This window comes from Vipera ursinii, assembly GCF_947247035.1.
Source record: "Vipera ursinii genome assembly, chromosome: 10".
Lineage (NCBI taxonomy): Eukaryota > Metazoa > Chordata > Lepidosauria > Squamata > Viperidae > Vipera > Vipera ursinii.
Window position 1 is genome coordinate 13,596,364 of NC_139520.1, and position 18,707 is coordinate 13,615,070.

Here is an 18,707-nt window from a genome sequence, read left to right on the forward strand (position 1 = left end):
TGAATGAATGAACCTTTATTGTCAAAGTACAACCATGTATACATTGAGATTAGTTGAGCCTCCCTTCATGCTCCCACCCCCCAACTCACAGTGACAACAAACCTCCATCTTATTACACCATGTGAACTAATTGCATCACACACCGGTCTCGCAAGTCAATTCTGCATAAAGTTTATAAAAATTATTTCCCGTTCAAAAGCCTAACAGCCCACGGATAAAAGCTGTTTTTCAGCCTGTTGGTGCGGCTGGCTATACTCCCATATCTCCTAGTATATCTTTCCTCTCTTACTATGCTGATTACTCTTTTGATTAAAAGAAGTGATGCTGCTGTGGAAAACAGGCTATTAAGGTTTTTCAAAAGATCTAAAAGTGGGTGTGTCATATTCCTTATGATAGTCCCTTCAATGAAAGGAGAGAGATATTTGAAGGAAAGGTTCCAAGTAGGTAGGGAACCAAAAGCTGCAGCTCCCGGAGAGATGGCAAAGTCACTGCATTTCTGCGTTTTCAGCGTTCTGGTGACGGGATCCGATCGGGGGATCGGTCTGGGTCTGGTGAAGAGGTTTCTGGAGCTCCCCTGTCCTCCCAAATGGGTCTTTGCTACAACCCTTGACTTGGAGGGAGAAGAAACCAAGGTAAGAATCACTTGATGTAGCAGGACAATAGTTATTGTGTTGAATGGAGATTGAAATGACCTTGGTTCAAGTCCTCAGTTGGCCATGATGCTCACAGATGATTGGGGGCCTCCTGACTATCCCCACGCCTACTTGCTCCCCAAGGTTGTTGTTGGGGAGAAAAGAATTGAGAGCACCATCTACGCTAACTAAGCTTCCAGATGAAAGACGGAAGAAGATGTGATCTTGAAAAACACGCAATTACATCACAATTGACTATCTTATCCTGTAGTGATGGTTGGAACGACAGAGGTGAGCAAGCTGGGCAGATTGCCCTCAGCAGCACCGGATTTGATAACTCACTGTTCCAATTAAGAAAATCAGAGGTAGCAGTGGGATGTGGACTGTCGGTTGGGGGCTCTATCCGCACTGAATGGATTCACACATTATGTTAAGCCTCAAAGTGGTTTGTTACCATTTCTTTCATTGGAGCTGTAATATTGCCCAGCTGCCATTTAATGAAAAAGACACGGCCTACTTTTCCTGGTTGGTCCTCTTTTTGATATTATTCTTTTTAGAATCTTGCTCAGCTTGTTGTTGTTGTTAGTTGCGAAGTCGTGTCCGACCCATTGTGACCCTATGGACAATGTTCCTCCAGGCCTTCCTGTCCTCTACCATCTTCTGGAGTCCATTTAAGCTCACACCTACTGCTTCAGTGACTCCATCCAGCCACCTCATTCTCTGTCGTCCCATTCTTCTCTTGCCCTCCATCTTTCCCAGCATGAGGCTCTTCTCCAGTGAGTCCTTCCTTCTCATTAGGTGGCCAAGGTATTTGAGTTTTAGCTTCAGGATCTGGCCTTCTAAAGAGAGTCAGGGTTGATCTCCTCTAGGACTGACCGGTTTGATCGCCTTGCAGTCCAAGGGACTCGCAGGAGTCTTCTCCAGCACCATAGTTCAAAGGCTTCAATTCTTTGGTGCTCAGCCTTTCTTATGGTCCAGCTTTCACTGCCATACATTGCAACTGGGAAGACCATCGCCTTGACTATACGCACTTTTGTTGACAGGGTGATGTCAGCTTGTTACTTGCTCCTGATATATAATTACAAGTTTTATTTCCTTAAGGTTTTGTTTTGTTCAGCTAGTAATATTGTACGGCTGCCATCTAGTGAGAAAGGAATTGCATACTTTTCCTGTTTCCTCTTCCTTTTGACATTGTCCTCTTTGAAATCCAGCTCAAATTATTACCAGCTTCTTGGACGTCGTTGTGGGTGTTACCTTACAAAAAAACCTATAATCTTTTTTTTCCCTCTAGGATGTGAAAGAGTTGGCTTGCAAACATCCGAATCTTGTGGTGTTGCAGTTAGGTAAGTTTCAAGGAACCGGTACAAATAGGATACATTTTGCACTGCACAAATGTGTAAAGTATCAAGCTAGAAGCCATTCTTGGAACTAACATGACTTGCAGAATCACTAGTTGGGCGGTGAACCCAACTAATGACTGCTTTGTTTTTAGGGTTTAGTTACTGTCAGTGTTTTTTTAGGGATTTGGCTGGTAAGTTGAATGACACCAGTTGGGTAGTTTGTCAGTTAGCAGAATGAGTTAGAGCTAGAAGCTCTGGGCTACAAAAAACCCCCAATGAGAATGACATGTCAGGAACAAAAGAGAGAAAAGTAATGAAGTATTTTTGCAACCCTGATAGGATAGCCCCAAACTTTATATCAGGATGGGTTCAGAGATCTCACAATCTCTACTGCAATATGATACTTTGGTCTAGGGTATTGGATAGATAAAGTAAGTTGTGAGATAATTCAGTTGGTTTTGAGTATAAAGTTATGACCTGAGTATGATATGCAAATATATGTGTCACAATTGATCTTTGATCTCACTAATCAAGACGAGCTAACTGTTTTTGTTTCAATTCTGCTTGGAGCCCAGTTTTTTAAGAGTGATTGGGTGTGTGATCTTAAAGTTCTTATATTTAGACAATATCAGTCTGGGTTTGCTGCTGACTGATCCATGCCTCAACTATTGGGGCCCGGTAGCTACCAAGATGGCTGGTTGCAAGGATGAATACACAAATCTTCTGAAGTTTGAAGGAAATTCCTCCCTAGCAATTGTGAAATGGCATGCTGGCTGCCTTACAAGTAATGTTATTGTTCCACAGATGTCACTAAACTTGAGAGCATCCAGGCAGCTCTGAAAGAAGTGGAAAAGTGTGTTGGAGAAGGTGGCCTGACCCTCCTAGTCAACAATGCTGTCACTAGGTTGTTCAATGATCTTGAAACAGAAAATGGCAAGAATATGATGACAATATATTCCACCAACACCATTGGCCCTCTGCAAATGAGTCAGGTTTTTTTATTTTAATTCCATTTATATCCCGCCCTTCTCCGAAGACTCAGGGCAGCTTACAAGCTTAGCAGTAGCCTTCATTCTATGTATATGCCTGCTTATTAGGGCTTTCACACACACCCCAAGCAGCATTATTACAAAGTCAGCTTAATTGCCCCCAACATTCTGGGTCCTCATTTTACCTACCTCGGAAGGATGGAAGGCTGAGTCAACCTTGAGCCTGGTGGGATGCGAACCTGCACTAATTGCAGGCAGCTGGTGTTACTTAACTTTTAAGTTTTCGGAACCATCCTTACAGGCAAACAAGTCTGATTTATTAAATAAGATTAAAATACTGAGCAATGAATTTCTATGTAACTGAAGTCATCGCAAGTAGAAAATGTGCACTGGTTTGGATGCAGGTTGTAACAACTGTGGGTTTGCGATTACACTGTCTCTTTTGCAGTGGGTTGGGTCAGAAGAACTGTTGTTAGTTGTTTGTGAGTCAGTTTGTGGTCAGAATAAACTAGATCCCTTCAGAAGACTCCACAGAGAAATGAAATGGAGATAGTGTCATGTCTTCAAAAGTTATGAGGGATTCATTTCAATCCACAGGAAACTGCCAGGAAAAGCATAGAATTGTGTGTGATCTCCAGAATCTACCACTTACCATCAGACCATGTTCTCTTTCTATTGACAGGCCCCTGCGGCTTGTGTAAGGTGCTTCTTGATGTGGTTTTGCAGAATGTTCTTCAATGGACTCTGCATCCTCCACAAACCACACAAAAGCACACTCCATTCTCACATGATATTTTTCGAGGGCCTGAAGGCCATATGGAAACACTGCTCTCTTGTACGAACTTCAGGTGGTCTGTAGTCAGCACATCAGAGTACACTCCATTCTCGTGTGGCCTTTTAGCCTCCAAAAATCAAATGAGAATGGGCTATGCTTTCGAGAATAGTTGTTGTTGAATGTTGGTGAATGCTGGTGTGTCACCCCAAATGTCATGGCATGTCCTGTGGCATAGGTTCACCATATCTGAGCTAGGATGGGGTCACGGTCCCCTAAAGATCATCTGGAGCCAATGTAAGACCTTCCGATAAATGTTGCTGCCATCCCGCAATCCCTTTCCCTAGCTCTAACTGCAGCCCATTCTTTCTTTTCTTTTCCTTCCTTTCTTGAAAGGCCTTTCTGCCCCTGCTGAAGAAGGCAGCCCGGAGAAGTCCACAGGAAGGGCTGAGCTGCAGCAAGGCGGCCATTATCAATACCTCCAGTTCTGCAGGATCAATGGAAGTGATGCTTCTTTGGGATAAGTGGAAAGGAATTGGCTATCGTTGCAGTAAGGTAAGGGGCAGTAATGTGGTGCCTTTATGAAAGTTCCTGCATGCAGACAAAACCTAATGGCCAGAAGGAAGAGTCTTTGCAGAGATGATTGAACCTGCATGTACTACCTGGGGAATAAACATGCCTTTATTATCCATCTGTGAGATAGAGCAGAGGGTGGATCATAACAAGAAGGGTTTTCACCTGTTCATTCTAGCCATCCTACAAATGGTGTTGCAAGGGTTTTAACTGGCGCAGCGTTGCTCTATATCGATCTTGCAGTCTTACAGAATATATCTCTTCTACCCAAAAACTCAACACATGAAGACCCAATTCTTCTTTTTGAGATCTCATTTGTGAATACACAGATCTAATAGGAAAGACTGACATTAAGGAAAAAAAACTATGTTGAATGGGTGTCTATTTGTTCATTTGCATACATAATTGAGTACTGTTTTCCGTCATTGTGTGTGTATGTGTAACTCAACAAATGATTAGAAAAGTTAACAGCACTTTTCAATTAGAATCGTCGTGAAGTTTGCTGTAAAGGGAGAACAAGTCCTACTTGGAAAAGGGAAACATGGAATCAAAGTTTCTTTGGGTAATCTGGGCAGAGACTGGGAGCCATTTTCCCTGTCAGAAATTCCCAGCCAAGCTGTTAGCCATATAGTCAAACCACCACGATCCCAAAACCCTAAATATGTTTGGGCAAAGTTTGAAGACTTTCACAGAGATTGAGGGTACCAGAATTCTAGCCTCTGCATTTGAACTACAAACGTACCCCAGAGGATTTAAGAAGGATCCAGAAAATTTAATAATTATGTTGTTAATTATAATTATAGAGTTATAATTATAGGGTCCTTTGTAGGGAGCTGGGCATTGTGTTAGTGTCTTACCCAAATTGTTTTTTTTTAAAAAAAGATTTAAATAAATAAATAAAACTCTTGCCACTCTGAAATTTCTCTTTGCAATTTGCATTACCTTTGGAATCACGGGGAGCTGCTTAGAGAAATTCTGAACGGCTTCCTACTTCTTCCATTTCCTGACTGACACACCTAATATCTTGCATTAGTTGACCGTATTTTTTCCTTCTATCATCTCTTCAGTCCGTTCCCTGCTCATCTTTGTTGCTTGTCCCCGACAGGCTGCTTTAAACATGCTCACCAGATGCCAATCACTTGAGTATCCCCATCACGGGATCCTGTCTGTCTGCATCCATCCTGGCTGGGTGAAGACGAAATACAAAGATGTAAGTACTTTAACCTGGGAAAAGGACAACCTATTCAGACATGCATCAATGACCTAATGATGAGCCCCTGATAGTTTGGGTGTTCCGATTATTTGTGTTTTTAGCATTTGGTTTACTATTGTAGTAATTAGGACAATACACTGAAGCAGAGACATAAATGCTCCTTGACTGTTAGGCAAATCCCGATCATCGCACAGGTTGAATTAGCAATTTGTGTTACGTGCAAAGATGATGGAGGTCTGGCACCCTTAACGATGCCAACTAAATAGATTCTAGGCAAACTTTCCTTCCCAAGAAATTGGTCTAATCTCTTCCCAACTTCCTTTCATAGAATCTCTGCCAGTTTGAGCTACTTAAAGAATTTTCCTATGTTCAGAAAACTTGAATAGGCAAATCTTACCCTGAGGCCAAAATCATACAGTAGAGCTTTGGAAACATCAGAAGTACTTAAATGCAGACAGACAGACAGACAGACAGACAGACAGACAGACAGACAGACAGGCACGCACACACACACACACACACACACACACAAACACACACACACACACCTTGAAAGGATGGGATAGGCTTTTGTCTGTACTTATCCTTTGTTACCTTCATGTAGTCACCACCATTTGTATAGTCACCTATAAAGACAAGAGAGGAGAGAGATACCTTCAGACTTGCAAGATTAAGGTAATCCAGACAGAAACCCACATCTAGCAAGGCTAGCCCTGTTTTATCAGAAGGTTATATTAACAGAATCCTGCAAGGCTAAAGGACCTTTACAGTCCAAGAAGGGAGGTAGGGAAGGTGCTTTCTGAGATGTTGCCACGTCGACACTACTTCTGCAGGTTCAGCTGCCTCTTCCCTGACCATTGACCGGTCTCTGGTTCTTCCTTCTGTCTCCCAAGGTTGATCCCACATGCCATTATAGGACGTTGGGTTGTGCTGATGAGTTTCTTTTTTGTTCCAGGCAGATCTAACAGTGGAGGAGAGCACAGAAGGCATCATGAGTGCGCTTTCCGTGCTTTCTGAGAAGGATAATGGGACCTTTGCGGACTGGTTGGGTTGACAAGTTCCCTGGTGAACCATTGGCTTCCTAATCCTTGGACATGTAATATATTCCCAGGTGATGAATCTCCAATAAATCACCGATTGTCATGAAACCCTTGTCTTCCTTTCCCCCTCTTCATTGCATATCTGTGTGACATTTGACTTCACTGAGGGGATGTTGTAGAATAACACCCTGGTACGTTTTTGCCTTTTTATGAGCTTTGCATGACTGATTGGGGCGATATGTGTCTCCATCTACTTTTATTTCTTCAGGAACAAACATAGGTGGTCAGTTCAAGAGGGTGCTATTGTCACCTTTCGGGTGTCCAGTAAAGATGTTTCATTCATTGCCATCTTTTTTTCCTATCCAGGTGCAAATTGTAATCCCCGAGAACCACAACATTTGGTGTCTCAGTATGTTTCAATTAAGTCCTTAAAGCCAGGCTAGTTTTTCAAGACATCAGCAGCTTCTTCGGCACTAACAATCTCAACAATTCCATCCATTATTTTAAAAATAAAGCAAAATAAAGGAAATTAAGTGCAGTTTACGTCAATAGAATGCATACACGTTTGGTTTTGTAGTCTTGCAAACCTTCATTGCTTCCCGTTCATCCACGCTCTGCTTGAATGCACTGCATTCCAAGAAACCATAATGTGGCCGGATTTGCTTCTCGCGGCAATTGGCCCATAAATCATGGCAGCTATTTTAGAAAATATCCAACTCAGATAAGGTACAAAATTCACCCAAACTTCCAGTGCTGAGGTTTTCAGATTACAACAGCTATAATGAAGACAGCAAATCACCCAGAGGCTTCACATCAGAATTAGCCATCTTAGCCTACCACAAGGGCAGAAAGGCTGAGCTGGCTGAGCTGAGCAGATTGTCCTCTGTGGAGCATAGGTTTTGATCACTGACCTCTACAGTTAAAACAGTTTGAAGCAGCAGTGGAGTGTGGAGAACTTGTTGGGAGACTGATTGGAATAAACCATGTTGAGCGAGTTCACAGAATGTGTTAATCCTTAATTAGGTCTCTTAGCATTTGTGTGGTTGAGTCTGTAATATTGTGTAGCCACTGTCAGATGTAAAATGAGGACCCAGATTGTTGGGGACAATATGCTGACTCTGTAAACTGCTTAGAGAGGGCTGTAAAGCACTATGAATTGGCATATAAGTCTAAGTGCTATTGTTGTTGCTATTACAAAATATGAATGAGAATGATTTATCAGGAACAAGATACCGAAAACAGACAAAATCTCTTTGCAGCCCTGACATGGTAACCCTAGTTTATTTAGACAAGCAAACTTTATATTGGGATTGATTCAGAGATATCAAGAAGACATCACGTGTATCTTAATATAATCTCTTAATAGGATGGCTTGGCCTCAGGTATTGGATAAATATAAACAGTTTTGGATTTATTCCGTTGCTTTTGGGTATAACGCTATGACATGAGTGTAATGTGCAAGGACAGTGTGTATTTAATTTCACAAATAACCCAACTCATCCAATTAACTTGATTTTAACCCCATTTGAAGCCGTGTTTCTCAGAGAGTATCTGGATCACTCTTTGCTGGTGATTTTATAAGTTCTTCTTTTGGGCAACAACGTCTTGATCTTCTGCTGATATTCCATGCTGTCACTGGAGTCATGGGACTCAACCACCGTGGTCTGGAAATTGTCCAGATGCTCCCTAGGTGATGAATGGCACAGATTGACTCAAAGATCCGATGCTCCGAGAGACTGAAACAAACTGAAACAGCATGTTGTTGTTGTCTAAACAACCTGATGGTTTTTCAGATGTGACTGATCAAAGCTGTTTACTTTCTTACATGAAATTAAAATACTGAACAAAAATACTGGTAGACCTCTCCAGCAGACACACGGAAGGCATCTGTGGTTCCTCTTAGTTGAAGCTGTAAAATTAATTCATTATTAGCTGTAATAAAGATTTCCTATTAGCTTCAGAAGTAAACTGCCTAGTTGGTAGCATAGCTGGTACAGAATAGATTTCACCTTTGGACCACACTTAACAAAATTGCCCACAGGGAATGTGATCCAATAAAGTCCCTGAAGATTGGGGATGAATTTCCTTTTAATCCAACAAGAATTGAAAAATGGTAGTGGTCCTCTTTAAAACTGGCTTTCTTCTCCCTCTTCCTGACACACATGCACACAGAAACATGTACACATAATTGAGTGTCCATATATTGGTGTTCCAAAGACATAGCTCAGCAGCATGGGTCTGGAGGCTCCAATGTCGTCAAGGATTTTGCTGGGGTCATCTCACTATCCAGGGTCTGCATCAACTGAAGCTTTGGAACCAACTCTAATATAAGGCTTGAGAATTCATAGAGAGGTCAAACAGATGCTGATCTGTTTAGGTGAGGATTCTGTGCTGGCAGGACCGATTCTTTAAATCTTATCAGATACTTTTTTGTGACATACAGAAATCAGTGTGGACAAGGGCACACGAGGCATCCTGACTGTGTTGGCTCATGAGATCTTTCTTTGTGACGGGGAGATATCTGTGGAACAGAGCACGCAGGGTATCATGACGGTGCTGTCCATGCTTTCTGAAGAGGACAATGGGACCTTTGTGGATTGGTTGGGCCAGTGAATTCCTTGGTGAACAAACATCTACTGCCATGGCTACAATATATTGACAAGGGAGGAGTCCTCAATAAACCACTGAGCATCATGATAACCTTGTCATTTTTTATCTTCATTGTATGCTTTTTTCCATGAGGCATTTGTCTTGCATGAGCACAAATGATCCATGGACTGGTTCTTTCTCTGTTTACATGTGCTGAAGATCAGGCTTTGGAATACTTAAGGGGCACATTCTGGGGTATCTGCTCATGTCCACCTCTAGCTACTTCTGTTCCCCGCTCAACACTCTGGGAGAAAATAAGCTCCAAGACAAACTCCCAAAACTTCTTTCTCTTGGGAGACAAAAGGAAAGCCATGAAAGGAATTGATCTGCCATTCCTTCGTTTGCACAATGGTCCCTAAGACCAGGGGCCTTAATTTAAGAAGCCCATTTTTCCAAACATTCACAGAATCCTTGACACCGATTTCCAGGTTTGCTTTCTGAAGAGGACAACAGGAACTTGGTGGGTTGGTGGGTCATCAACTTCCCCGGTGATCCAGCTGTCTCACCAGATTGTCATCATCGCTTAATACACTGAGGGGTGATGGGACCTCCAATAAAACCATGGAATATCATGAACATTCTGGTCTTGTTTTCTTTTTCTTTCAGAAGGTTTACAAAAACCCGGATGGTATGCATGAATGTGGAAACTACATAGTTGCCATTGAGAAGATGATGACTTGCAGGTATAGACCCAAAGATCTGAAGTTCTAAGGCAGGGGTCTTCAAACTCAGCCCTTTTATGACTCATGGACTTCAACTCCCAGAATTCCTCAGCCAGCGTACCTGGCTGAGGAATGCTGGGAGTTGAAGTCCATGAGTCATAAAAGGGCCGAGTTTGAAGACCCCTGTTCTAAGGGATTGAAACATGCTGAATTAGCCTGCTGTGTTCTTTAAATCCTGTGGTTGGTTCTTCAGATGTAACTGATCAAAGCAGCTTACTTTATTAAACAACATTAGTATACTGAAGAAGTACATATTAACTACAGCAAAATAATGCTGAAAATAGGCAAGCAGAAATGGCACACTTGGAAGAATGGAACTTATGGACACGGGTACATTGGTGTGTGTATGTGAATTACTCTGCAGTAATTATCTGGGCATCCCACAAAACATTATTAATATAGTCTTTAATGGGGTCTTCAACTCCAGAAGGAAATTTATGATGCCTGGAACAAAAGAAAGAGAAAAATCACTATAAAACTAAGACTGGTTTTTCTATCTAGAAATATTTACTCTTATCATTGTGTTTGTAAATAGTTGTCATTAATTCATTCTTTTTTGTCAGATAAATTCTTACCTATTTGATCCTATCTATGGTCGTATTGAAAATTATTATTTGATACCAATATTGCTTTTCTTCTCCTATCAAGTTCCATGTCAGCATTTAGGGATTCTGTTTATAGGCTCAAGCGATCAAATTAGAGTGTCTTGAGGTTAGTAATTTTAATTAAAATCTCAACCACAACTAATTTCAGATTATGCTCTGGCACTTCTAGTCTGAGTCAGGAAATTTTGTTTTAGAAACCTATCAGAAGAACTTAAGATGGGTGTGGTGTGATCCCAATAAATTGGGCTTCCAGTGATGAGAAAAAAGGAATTTGAAGGAAGCGCTCAAGAAGTTTGGAAGCAGACACCGCAGATCCCGGAGAGATGGCAACGTCAGTGGATTTCTCTGTTTTCAGCGTTCTGGTGACCGGATCCGATCGAGGGATCGGTCTGGGTCTGGTGAAGAGGTTTCTGGAGCTGCCCTCTCCTCCCAAATGGGTCTTTGCTACAACCCTTGACCTGGAGGGAGAAGCCAACAAGGTGAGCATCACTTCAAGTAGCAGTGGTAAGGTGGACCCCCAGAGACACCAGTTTAGCTAATTTAGAGAAAATGTGGCAGAGAAATGAAAGCCAATTTACTCACAACAGTAAACTGTGACTTATTTTCATTTGACTTTTTGTATCATGTTCCATTGCCCAGATTGAAGCAAAGATCTGGGCATCTAACACGATACCAAATATAATACTGTGCTCAGCACAATTTGGGGGATTTATCGGGTAGCCTCCTTTACTTATTTTTTTTAAAAAAATATATATTTAATTTTAAAATTCTGCGAGAAGGTAGATGCTGAAATTATCAATAATGATCAAATTATAAAATTACCAATGTGCAAATCTCAATGTTGCACTTTAAGCCCCTTACAACATTTTGATCCATATTCAGTCAGCCAGCCAGCCATCAAGCATTGAATTCATTCCGTATTAATATTGTATAGATCTCTCCCTTCCCTTCCCTTCCCTTCCCTTCCCTTCCCTTCCCTTCCCTTCCCTTCCCTTCCCTTCCCTTCCCTTCCCTTCCCTTCCCTTCCCTTCCCTTCCCATAGAGATGTATACGCGTAGGACTGAATAATGACGGAACTATTAGGTTTAGTAGACAAAATACACAATCTGGTATATTTTGGAGGTTACATGCAACCAAATAAGCAATGTGCGTGGCTGGGCTGCTTCCTGGTACATGAGTGGTTTCTGATTGGTCTCAAGCCCAAGGCCATAGAGAAGACTCAGTGGAGATTCAGTTGAGCCCAATCTCTATTTGGTTACACATACTAGAGAGAATCTTGCCAAACTGAAGCTATAATTTTCTAAGTTACTAGATACGGTATATCCTATGAGATTCTAGGGTATGATTATCCTGAAAACTCTTCCATCCTCCTTCCAGATTGGGACATTGCAGTCTCTTTAACTGTGACTCTTTCCGAGAAAGCTCTGAGGTAGCTAGATCCTGTCCCTCAGTTGCTACAGGTGCACAATCCATGACAGCCATATGAAGCATGACGATTATTTTTCAAAACTAGATTCTAATATTCATAGAGAATTCCAAATATCCTCACTGACTTTGAGGAGCTGCAAAGAAGTTGATTCCTGATTTTTTTTTTCTTCAGTTAAAAAGCTTTGAAGCAGCAGTGGAGAGCCCCAACTAGTTGAGTTAAGCCATACTTTCGGGGTTGTGATTTGGTGTTTAGCCTGAATGTGGTGTGTTAAGGTTTGTTTGTTTGATTCAATAATATTGCAGAGATGGCGTCAAAGGTGGGGGAAAATGGTGTATTTTTTTTTCCTGCCTCATCTTCCTTTTGATATTGCCCTCTTTGGACTTCAAGACTCCTCGCATGTTTTTTTTCTGTGAAACTCCAATTTTTACTCCAGAGGAAAGCTGAAACTCTGATATTTTCTTCTCCAGGAGCTGAAGGAGTTGTCACGCAAGTATCGGAATCTGGTGGTTTTCCTATTACGTATGTATATTATTTGTTAATTTGGTTAATTTATGTAGCCGTCCATCTCACAAATGTGACTGAAAGGCGTAGAAAATTCAAAAATACAAAACAACACAACCCACTTACAAAAACAAGAAATAACAAAAACTATTCCCATGCTGAAAGCAGAAAACTTGCATGTAAGCCCAGCGTGCCTCCTGATTTTCCAAAGTTAGGACACTCCCAATGACTGCGGTATGTGCAAAAAGAAGTGACTTGCCCAAACTATCTTTTTGAAGCTCTGGGCAGCATTTCCACAAATGGTGGATCTTTCCATAGGTGCTTTTCCTTGGAGATCAACTTTGCCTTCCTCTTAAAAATTCATTTTTCTCCATCAAGCTTCATCTCAGACAGGATATGGTTGTGAGGAGGCTAATCGTTTCACTTTGGGGGAGATGGGATTTATTATTTTTAATATTGTTTCTAGAGGAAAAACAGGCGAGAACCAAACTCTGCTATCATTTGGCACAAGGCCGCTACCAGGCAATAAGCAGGATTTAACCTAAAATTGTTCAACAATAACTCATCAAATTTGCAGACGACACCAAGCTGTCAGGAATAGCCAGTACTCCAGAAGATAGGCTTAAAATACAGGAGGATCTGGACAGACTCGAACACTGGGCACTATCTAACAAAATGAAATTCAATTGTGAAAAAAGTAAGGTTCTACATTTAGGCAGGAAAAATCAAATGCATAGGTATAGTATAGGAGGTACCTTGCTCAATAGTAGCAACTGCGAGAGGGATCTCGGAGTCCTAGTAGACAATCACTTAAATATGAGCCAGCAGTGTGCTGCAACTGCCCAAAAAGCCAACACAATGCTAGGCTGCATTAACAGAGGGATAGAATCAAGATCATTTGAAGTACTAATACCACTTTACAATGCCTTGGTAAGGCCACACCTGGAATACTGCATCCAGTTTTGGTCACCACGATGTAAAAAAGATGCCGAGGCTCTAGAAAGAGTACAGAGAAGAGCAACAAAGATGATTGGGGGACTGGAGGCTAAAACATACAGGGAACGGTTGCTGGAATTGGGTATGTGTAGTTTAATGAAGAGAAGGGTGAGGGGTGACATGATAGCAGCCTTCCAATATCTCGGGCTGCCAGAAAGAAGAGGGAGTCAAGCTCTTCTCCAAAGCACCTGAAAGCAGGACAAGAAGCAACGGGTGGAAACTAGTCAAGGAGAGAAGCAACCTAGAACTAAGGAGAAACTTCCTGACAGTTAGAACAACTAACCAGTGGAACAACCTGCCTCCAGAGGTGGTGAATGCTCCAACACTGGAAGTTTTTAAGAAGAGACTGGCCAGCCACTTGTCTGAAATGGTATAGGGTTTCCTGCCTGAGCAGGGGGTTGGACTAGATGACCTCCAAGGTCCCTTCCAACATTATTATTATTATTATAAAACACCCAGATTTCTGCTGCCATCAGATCGCCAAGAGCTTGGTGGGATTTCCGTTTAGAGTTTATCTTCTAACCGATGTTACAATGCTATCCTTAACCCTAACTCTAAGTGCCTAACCCATTCATATGGTTCACTCGCTGTCACTTGACTTGATATGGACTCGTAGGCCAAGCCTGAACCTTGACTGACTCCCGGATTTCTGGTTTTTGACCCTGGGACCCAGACTTTGTCTTGGAGGTCCTGACCGTTGGCCCAGGGGCCCTGACCTTCAACCAGGGATCTCCACTGACGTAAAGTTCATCACCTTTGGGCCCTGAAAACCTTACAGCTTTTCAGCTGGAGCCAGACCCCCCTGAGTGGTGACCCTGACCCAGACCCATTAGGGATTCTATGTCCCCTCTGCCAAGCTTTAGGTCATTTGGCTAGCATATTGAGCTGCTCCATTAGTAGGTTTGACATTTAGCATATAATGTTACAACTATATTACAGCCACATTTGAAAACACCCGTGTTGACATCCAGCCGCTCTGTCTAGTTGCTCTTTGATAAGGTAGCAACTTGCATAAATTGACACTAAGACCTATGCAAAGAAACACGGTTCCAAGAAAACCCTTCTAGCGATTCTGAAACAGCCTTTGGCCGATATTTGATGATGATGATGATGATGATGATGATGATGATGATGATTATTATTAGTTTCCTCAGATGTCACTGACTTTGAGAGCTTCCAGGCAGTTGTGAAAGAAATGCAGAAGTATGTTGGAGAAAATGGATTGACCCTCCTTGTCAACAATGCTGGCCTTCCGATGGGCAACAACCTGGAAAGTGAAAATGCCAAGGATATGATGAGGGTATATTCCGTCAATACTATTAGAGCCCTGCAAATGAGTCAGGTTTGTTTATTACTCATTTATCTTTTGGGAATAATTTTGGAGATTTTTCAGGATTTCACCTAGATGAGACTGCTATTAGAGACAGGAGCCGTGGTGGCACAGTGGTTTGAATGCAGTATTTCAGGCTAGCTCTGCCCATTGCTAGGAGTTTGATCCTGACCAGGTTACGTGTGCTCTGTGGTCAGCACATGTTACACCTCTACTCCATGAGCTGCAGTGGTTGCCGGTTTGCTTCCAAGTTCCATTTAAGGTGTTGGGTGAACTATGATCTCCTATGTGACATGGTACTACGTTACTGTGGTGTCCTCTCTCCCCAGATAGAGTGCCCCATTGATACCAGCAAGAGAGGCATGTAATGGGTCCCATCTACAAACGAGTCATATCTGGTGGAATCCAGGAAGAGAGCCTTTTCTGCTACATGCCCACTTTTGGAACATTGTCTTCCTGGGCCTTAGATTAGCCCTGAACCTGCCAGCCTATTTAAAGGCCCTGGAGATGTGGCTGTATCCCATTCTTGGGAGATCAAACGATGGTGTGGAGCTTTCACAATGGCTTTGTTGAGCTTGATACAAGAATGGACTTTGGGCTTCTGACCACGGCTGTTTTTGTTTTAAACTGGTTTATCTATATTTGTATATTGGATTTTTTTTTTTGAGTTAGAATGGACTGCAACACAGGAAATAAGGTCTTCGAGGAGATCAGATGAAGCTAATGGAAGTCCCTTCTGATAACCGAGTCTGTCTTTTGATCTTCACCGTTGCACCGATCTTTTTCCTGGACCTAATTGCAGCCTATTCTCTCTTTTCCTTCCTCTCTCAAAGGCTTGCCTGCCCCTGCTGAAGCTGGCAGCCCGGAGAAGTCCATGTCAAAGGCTGAGCTCCAGCAGATCAGCCATTATCAATATCTCCAGCATCTTAGGCTCAATTGAACTTATGGAATGTTGGGACATAATGCAAAGAGTCGCCTCCCGCTGCAGCATGGTAATGGGAATTATGTGGCCTGTACAGTGAAATATCCTGTCTGCAGAAAGACCATGAAACCTGATAGGAATGTTTTTTTCAGAGTCGATTGACTGCATTCGTACATATCCAAATAGGCAAAATAACCATGCATTGACTTGTTAGCTGCTAGCGAAATGCAAGAGAGATTGGGAACACAAAACAAAAGGGAAGGTTTGGTCTACTCAGTTTTGCTGATGCAAGCCAGGTTTGGCTCTGTAGCAACACATTCAGGGTAGATGTTTTCTCATGAAATCCCAGGGCAATTCTTTATACAAACTCTGCCCAAATTCAGATCTGATGTTTCTTCTGGAAGATAATTCAACTGGACATATATCTAGCTCCAATGCAAAGACTGCAATAAAGAAGAAACGACTGAATAGGAGGGGGCACAGTGGCTCAACAGCAAAAGATGTTGAGCTTGTCAACTGGAGAGCTGAGAGTCCGGGTTCAAGCCCTGAGCAACAGGATGAGCTCTCGTTCCTGCTCCACCTCCTGCCCACCCAGCAGTCCAAAAGCATCCAAACGCGAGCAGTTATAGCTACCGTTCCAGTGGGAAGGTAACAGCATTCTGTGTGCCTTTGACATATAGTCATGCTGGCCACATGACCACAGAAATTTTTTTTAAAATCCCATTTATATCCCGCCCTTCTCCAAAGACTCAGGGCGGCTTACAATCTAAGAAGCACAAATCAATGTGCTTAGCAATAGCCTTCATTCTATGTATATGCCTGTTTATTAGGGCTCCCCCCCCAAGCGGCATTATTGCAAAGTCAGCTTATTGCCCCCAACAATCTGGGTCCTCATTTTACCTACCTCGGAAGGATGGAAGGCTGAGTCAACCTTGAGCCTGGTGGGACTCGAACCTGCACTAATTGCAGGCAGCTGGTGTTACTTAAGGAGGCATTAGCCCACTGCTCCACCAAGGCTCCTCAGACAATGCTGGCTCCCTTGGCTAAGAAACAGAGAGAAGTACTGCTCCTAGAGTAGGACCCAGCTGGACAGGGGAAACCTTTTCCTTAGTGCATTTTATTTATTTCTTTATTTTACATACATGATTAGCATTTTCACTCATTGCACATAACTCCAAACAGACATTGTGAAACAAAGAAACAAAGCTTTATCAGTAAAAATATCTGTAATTTGGGGGTAACAAAAGACGCTGAACAGAGAAAGTGCTTCCCCAAACAAATGAATAGAGGTTTAGTATAGTAGCTGGGACAGGCTGATAAAAATTGTGTGGCAGACATTTTCACCTGGATGAGACTGCTGTTAGAGACAGGTAAGGCAAAGGGACAAAGCACTATGATCCCAAACACAGACTTCTCAGATACGTCGGAGCATGCTAGAGCCTTTAAGAGAGATTTAAAATGCTAATCCACCCCTGCAGCTCCCCAACCTGCAGATGGAGGAGTGCCCAAAGCCAATTGTAAGAAGATGGAAGGCTAGATCCAGAAAACACCATCAGAGAAATGTTGTTGATGTTTCTTTCTTAGCCAGAGATGTGTGCATGTTGTTATCCTCCTGTTCAGTTTCTGAGTGCATTTTGTCGTCACCTTAAATATTTCATAACTGCTTCTTTGCAGTTCTTATTATCTCAAGTCATGAAGAAACTGCGCAGAGAAAAATTAGGATCAGGGGTGCTCCCACTTCTCTTAGGGTCTAACACCTTGAAATGTATGATTTATCGTAATTTTTCTTCTACTGTCTCCTTAATGTATTCCCTACTCATCATTGTTTGTCCTCAACAGACTGCTCTAAATATGCTCACCAAATGCCAGTCGCTTGACTATTCATCCCATGGGATTCTGTGCGTAGCCCTCCATCCTGGTTGGGTGAAAACACCTAAAACGGAAGTAAGTGTTTTAACCCAACAAAAAGGAAAACTGACTCGTACACGCACACCTGTCAATATGGATGATCTAACGGTGAGTTGCGGTGTTCTAATTAGTTGCCTGTTTAACATTTGGTTTAGTAATTTGTCTTAGTAATTTGTCCAATGTACAAATGCAAAGTCATAAAAGTTGCATGACCGTTAAGCAAACAGGGATAATCATTTTATCATATCATTTTATCTGGTCACCTTGGGTAAGGATTTCAGGCTGTTTCCAGTTTATGAGGTCTTTCTTTGTGACAGGGGGACACATCTCTGGAAGAGATCACACAAGGCATCATCACTGTGCTATCTCTGCTTTCTAACAAGGACAATGGGACCTTTGTGGATTGTTTGGGCCGGCGAATTCCTTGGTGAACAATCCTCTGTCTAACGCCATGGCTACAATATACTAACAAGGGATAAGTCCTCAATAAATCACAGAGCATCATGATAATCTTGTCATTTTTTCCCCATGTGACATTGAAAGGAATCTGCCATTCCTTCAAAAGCAAACTGGTCCTAATGACACCTTTCTACTCAGATCCGGGGCCTTAATGTACACAAACAGATTCAGTTTACACACACGAACACTCAAATGTGTTTTTTTTTTTACATTTCTTACCCTCTTTCTTTCATTCTGGACTTACCAAAGTCGGGAAGAACGTGAATGGATGAAGGAACTCTGGACACATACAGCATAGCCTATAACTAGAAAGGATATGTTTTAAGTCTAACAAATCTCCATTTAGGGAGAAATATCCATCTAAATCATTAATGCAGCATCTTTCCTGGTCTTGGTTGATTGGAAAAGCCTAAGCAACATTGGACTTAGTATTTGAGGAGATACCGCCAACAAGGCTCAGGATGTTAGCCTGGGGAATTTGAAAGTGGGAGAAAAATTGTCCTAAAAGAAGAAATGGCGAGCTTACTGTGTCCAAGAATGAAGATGTCCAGGAATGAGATGTCTCTGAAAGAAGCCTTTATCTTAGGATCACCAAATATAGCACGCATTTTACATGTGTGAATAGGG

General features: G+C 42.2%; 1 protein-coding gene across 1 annotated transcript; it reads left to right on the forward strand.

The window, feature by feature from the left end:
• The first annotated feature begins 453 nt into the window (after positions 1 to 453).
• Positions 454 to 18,113, forward strand: LOC310644928 (uncharacterized protein). The gene is made up of 12 exons (XM_083370264.1): positions 454 to 632; positions 1,924 to 1,975; positions 2,777 to 2,964; positions 4,130 to 4,288; positions 5,412 to 5,516; positions 6,475 to 6,563; positions 7,926 to 7,941; positions 13,462 to 13,543; positions 14,616 to 14,803; positions 15,625 to 15,783; positions 17,553 to 17,657; positions 17,939 to 18,113. The coding sequence occupies exons 1-12, from the start codon at positions 477 to 479 to the stop codon at positions 18,050 to 18,052; spliced, it is 1,413 nt and encodes a 470-aa protein (XP_083226390.1). The 5' UTR covers positions 454 to 476; the 3' UTR covers positions 18,053 to 18,113.
• The last annotated feature ends 594 nt before the right edge of the window (positions 18,114 to 18,707 follow it).